Here is a 6,000-nt window from a genome sequence, read left to right on the forward strand (position 1 = left end):
TAAATGACTTCAGTGGAGAGCATTCACATACAGATACATTAGCCTCTTGAAACATCTTTTATTTTCATTGCCTTCTAAAAGTTACAGTATATTTTGCAAAGCTCCCTTGGTTACTACTTAAATGACTTACTTTAATTATAAAATTAAGTCGTGTGTGGATGTGCACACCTTTAAATCCCAGCACTTGGGAGACCAAGATGGAGGACCACTGTGAGTCCAAGGCCAGCCTTATAGTACATAGTGAGACCTTACCTTAAAAGCAACAACAAAAAGTTGAATCACAACTAACAAAGCCAAAGACCTTGGAGTCATAGTTAAGAACAGTTATGTCTTCAAAGAAGCTCAAATGAGATAAATGATTGAGAAGGAAAGAGAATAAGATTTATTGTCTATATAGTCTGAGCAAGTTGTGATCACATTTACTGGTTCTATGTTGACCACAGAAATCTAACTCAAGCCGTTGTGCCCATGAGGTGGGACAACAATAATGCCTTTCTAGTCACACTTTGAGCAATGACTTGAGGATGCAGAAAATGCAAGCTCACACAAAAGGCAATGTTTGGCTAAAGTATTCATGTGAAACGGAAAGTTGCCCACATTCTAGGAACCCATGGCCCGTGTTTAGCAAAGACCCTCACACAAAAGAGCCATTCAGCCAATGAATACAGCGTTGAATGGAACCACCGTAGTTTCTCACTTTACCCGTAATTCAAGTGTTCTGTAATCCATGATGCCCAGTACAGACAGCATAATAGGCAATGTCATCAAACCCTCAGAATTAGAAGTTAATGAGCAACCAAGAAAAGAGATCAGATCAGGTGTGTTTGTGGAAGAATATGCAGGATGGGTATCCAGAACACAGAGCTCATAAAGGTAATGTCAGGCTGAAAGTTTTGATAATGTCTATTTTTCACGATTTTTAAAGTTTATGTGTTTCTTTTTCAAAAGAATACGGAGAAGAGAAGAAGACTGGAATGTATACCTCTGGAAGGAAGTTCCTAGAAATTATTCCAAATACAGGGCTGCAGAGATTTCTGGTTAAGTGGTTAAGGCGCTTGTCTGCAAAACCTAAAGAGCAGAGCTCAATTCCCCAGCACTTACGTAAAGCCAGATGCACAAAGTGACACATACATCTGAAGTTTCTAATAGCTAGGGGCCCTGGTGCACACATTCTCTCTCTCTGCTTGCAAATAAACAAGTAAAAAATATTTTTAAAAAATTATTTACAAACACAAACTGCCCATCCACTGATCATACACAGTAACCACACTCAGCAGTGAGGAGGGTTTACCCTGTTCCAGATGGAAATGCTGCTTGGTAATGCTGCATAGCTCTCTGGATGGATTATACTGAAGAGAATAAATGTGGGAAGTGTAAAATATTTTCAATGTTAAATAAATTAGGATGGACCAAGAATAATAGAGTATTATATTTAGCAGTTTAAAAATATAAGTCTGTGAGCTATTATTCAAAAGAAACAAATTGAAAACATCATATTTTCCTTTTTTTCCCCTCAGGGTAGCCTCAAATTCATGGTGATCCTACCTCTGCCTCCCAACTGCTGGGATTAACAGTGTATGCCACTGTGCCCAGTTCTGTCTTATTTTCTCTTATTGTTGTAGTTATCTAGACATTCACATCAAGCTTAATCCAAAACCAATATTACTGAAGCAAACCACTCCAGACCATTCTCCATACTGTTCTTTATCTTTTTTTCCATGCATGGAGCAGTCAATGAGTTAAGTTCCAAAGCAGGCAATGAGCTAACTTCTTACCATTTCATTTGGTTCTAATGCTCGGTGTTAAATTCTTTCCATAAACAAAGGCCCATTCTTCTATCCTTTTGTTATTGTGTGTTCCTTTTGAATAGTTTCCAGGAATAAAATAACTGATTATGAAAAAAAAAAGAGTTGGGGCTGGAGAGATGGCTTAGCGGTTAAGCGCTCGCCTGTGAAGCCTATGGACCCTGGTTCGAGGCTTGGTTCCCCAAGTCCCACGTTAGCCAGATGCACAAGGGGGCGCATGTGTCTGGAGTTCGTTTGCAGCGGCTGGAAGCCCTGGCGCGCCCATTCTCTCTCCCTCTGTCTTTCTCTCTGTGTCTGTCACTCTCAAATAAATAAATTAATTAAAAATGCACAAAAATATTTTAAAAAAAAGAGTTGTACTTAACATCCTTTGCAGAATATTGTTAACTGATGGCAATGTTTTATGATTAACATCCTGGCCTACACACAGAGTATTGAACGTGGCACATCAGAGACATCGCACATGCCCACTGAGGGTAGCTCGAGAAAAGTGTTTTTTAAAAGCTATTTATTTATTTATTTGCAAACACAGAGAGAGACTTCTATAAAAGACACAGACAGAGAGAATGGGTGCACCAGGGCCTCCAGCCACTGCAAACAGACTCCAGAAGCCACTTCCTGTATCTGATTTTAGAAGGGAACTGGAGTCGGGTCATTAGGCTTTGCAGGCTAACACGCCAACCACTAAGCCATCACTCTAGCCCAGTGTTATTTTTTATCAAGAATTTTTCTGTTACAATAGTGCCAGAAGCAATGAGAGTCCCTGAAAAGGCAGCACTCATGGGGTCCTACAACACAGCTTTAAAGATGTTGAAATATATATTCATTCCAGGACTTTACTGAGAAATATTTTTGGAACTATTTCTTTGGGAACTTTAATTACCATCAATGTATAAAAATAAATAACAGAATTTCTGTCCAGATGGCAGGTTTGGTGGTGTTTCTCAGAAAAACAGTTTTTAAAACATCAATATCTGTCTTACATTTCAACGCTGCATCGGGAAAGAAACAAAATCTGTTTACAGTGCCTCACACTTAAAGCCCAAGTTACTTCTTAATGGAAACTGAGTCTCAGAAAGCACCATTCTTTAAAAAAGAAAAGCACCAGGCAGCTTTCTGCCATGGAAGAACACAGTGAAAACAAGATGTGGGCAGAAAGCGCATTCACACCAGATACCAAATCTACTTACACCTTGCTCTCAGACTTCCGAGCCTTCAGGACTGTGAGAAAATTAATTTCTATTTATAAGCCAAATGTAAATCAAAATTTAATGTGGCAATGTCAAGCAGTATACTTGATGGGCCTCCTTTGGATCTGGTGTCTGTCACAATAACAAATGAGGAAGCTGGCCCAGGTTTTATTTGGATTTTTCAAGACATGGTCATTTATTTGGCTATCATCTCCAATCTCCATGGCTTCTAGAGCAGCCCATACAGTTTACTTTGTAGGGAACTTAGAGATTTAAAATCTTAAATAATCAGCACTCATGAGAAATCCCTTTAAGCGGCAATAATAAGCTAAAACATTTCTACATGAGTTTGCAAATGATGTGCTCCTTCCACCTCCTCTTCATTCTCCTTCCTCCCAAACTTAAAATCCTGTTTGAGCTTATTAGTGCATTTGCTGCCTAGGAAAAGATGCTCCTAAAATATTTAACAAACCAGGGCTAGCTCCACAAGGCATGACCCATATACCTCAACAAGGAGGGGCCAATGGGGAAGGGGTAGGTCATAAATGAACCTAATAATGGTACTAAACTGCCTGTATTTGCTGAATAGAAAACTAATTTTAAAAATACCAAAAAAATATTTAACAAACCAAAAGTATTTTTATAATGAAGATTTGCTAAAACTGGAAAATGCTTTGCTGTTTCTTGCAGTTGTCATTCGGTAACAATGCACTGTATATGTCAAAAATGCTTAGTAGATTGTAGCTAGCTTTACTATAAAAAGGATGGCAGTGATGTTAGCTTGATCGAATCATTTCCCAATGTAGACTGCATCAAAACATCACATTGCACCCCCCCACACACACACCCCATACATTTTCTATACAATAGCTCATTTTAGTGGATAACATGCTAGTGAACAAAGGTCCCTAGCTTCCTTCCCTTTGTTTTCCTACCTGTGGTGACACTAATGGTAGGCGGAAATGCTTATGAAGAGAAAATTTACTCTGAGTATGGTGGGTAAAGTTCTGAGCTGTGAGCTACCTTGTGCAAAGAATGCCAATGACATATACTACCTTAGTTTGTCTATTAACATTTGTCATTTGCTCTTGTTATTATAAACTTTATTTTCTCTTACTTGGGCGCAATAGTTGAAAGAGAGGTTGGGCATACGTTCTCAGATTTAAATCCCACCCGATAGCTCATAGAAATTATACCACACGTGGAGTTTTCAGCTGTTCGGTATGTCTCTTCCCTCTTCTTTCTCATCTTTTTGCTTATCGATGGTGTTCACCTTTTTCTTCCCTTCACGACAGGGACAAGTTTTGTACAACATAAATTCCATGAAGACATCCTAAGGGCATTCCGCATGACCCTTAAAAGAGGGAGTGGCTTAAGAACGGGGGTTTCCCTCAAACAGCCGCCCAGAGCACGTACGCCAGGTCCACCCCTCCCCCCACCATCCGGGCCTCCTGCTACATTGCCAAAACTCCGCCGCTCCCACTCCATCACAACAAAGCTTTCCCGGAGAGCAGCACAACACAACAGCCCTACGACATCTCTCCTTGGAAACAAGCTACCCAGCGAGAGCGCCTCGCACCTCCTTCCCCGCGGCCCCTCCCCGCACCTGGGTCCCACCCCGGCGCGGGTTTGCTCAGGCTGCCGGGGAGCCCTCGGGCGCAGGGAGTCCAAGCCCAGGGAAATTTCCGACCGCTGGGGCGGGCTCAGACTGCGCGGCAACTATGCCTGGTCCACTCGCCACCATCCCAGCCCTCCAACCCGCCGCCAGGACCGACGTATTTTGGCGAGGGGGGGGCAGGGTCCAAGTTTCAATTCTGCCTTCAAGATGGGGGGGGGTCACAAATAGTTACGAAAGTGAGCGAGGCAGGGTGTGTGGGGGAATCCACAACTCCCGACCTGCTTGCAACTCTGTCCCTCCTGAAATTAGGCACACACTCCTTTAAGGACGTGTTTTCTGCGCGGGAGAAGCGGCGGGGAGGATGGGAGGGGCCTGGGACGGAGTGAGGGGGGCAGGGTGTGGCGACGCCCGGAGCGATGGCAGGTCACCCAGCAGCGAAGCCAGCGGGAGCCACGAGCTGCCCGGGACCCACCCCGCCGTCCCTCCCGGCGGCCGCTCTTCGGTCCGCGTCTCCCGTCGCCCGCGCGCACGCTGCGCGCAAACACGCCCCAGAAAACCATCACAGCCCGTCACGCCGCCCCCCAGCCCCGAGCCCCCGGCGACAGGGAGAAACTTGTACCCGGGCCCATGAGGACGGTGTTTAAAACTGCAATCGGCGTGCTCGTGATATAAAAGGACCCACGTAGGGGGAGGTGAGGGTAGAGAAATTGCAGTCTGCCAACAGCCACCATCTCCCGTGGCGACACCGGGTTGAGGCTGGGGCTCAAGGGACCCACGGGAGGTGGGGGGTGGGGGGGGGACTCGGGTACCTGACACCATTTGCGGGATGGCGGAGCCCGCGGGTCTTACCTGTGGATGATGCGGTTTCCATAGCAACGGGCGGCGGCCGGGCGGAGCCCGAGCCCAGTTCCCGCGGCATCATCCTCGCTACCCCGGACCCCGGGTCGGGCTCCCCCGCCTGCGGCGCCGGCCTGGCCCCTTTCGGCGTCACCGCTTCGTCCTTTCCCTCCCCCTGGTCCCCGAACCACTGGGACCCCGGGCCGGCCAGAGGCAGCGGCTCGTCTTGCAGATCCGGCGGCGCGGCCATGGCTGGCGGTTCACCCACCCCCGGGCTCGGCTCGGCTCGGCTCGGCTCGGCTCGGCGGCGGCTTGGCGAGGCCGCTGCTCGGTGGTGGCTCCCCTGCTGCTGTCCCCGCCCGCCGGGACTCGCGGCTCCCGGAGGATGCGGAGTCTCCGCGCCGCACCCGCAGCTGCTGCTGCAACTCTGGGCCGTGCGTGCGGGAGCTGCTGTCTGGGAGCTTCAGCTCCTCCTCCTCTTCCTCCTCCTCCCCCTCCTCTTCCTCCCGGCCCCTGGGGCGGCCGCCGCCTGCGCTCCTCCCCTACTCCA

General features: G+C 47.0%; 1 protein-coding gene across 1 annotated transcript in view; it reads right to left on the reverse strand.

The window, feature by feature from the left end:
* The window catches only part of Rtn1 (reticulon 1), a 249,418-nt gene extending 243,703 nt beyond the window's left edge, over window positions 1-5,715 (reverse strand). The window contains exon 1 of the mRNA XM_004649232.2: window positions 5,463-5,715. Within this exon, the coding sequence (XP_004649289.2) occupies window positions 5,463-5,700 (238 nt within the window). The 5' untranslated portion in view covers window positions 5,701-5,715. The remainder of the gene's footprint in view (window positions 1-5,462) is intronic.
* Between the last annotated feature and the right edge of the window lie 285 nt (window positions 5,716-6,000).

Source organism: Jaculus jaculus, chromosome 7, assembly GCF_020740685.1.
Source record: "Jaculus jaculus isolate mJacJac1 chromosome 7, mJacJac1.mat.Y.cur, whole genome shotgun sequence".
NCBI classification, from domain to species: domain Eukaryota; kingdom Metazoa; phylum Chordata; class Mammalia; order Rodentia; family Dipodidae; genus Jaculus; species Jaculus jaculus.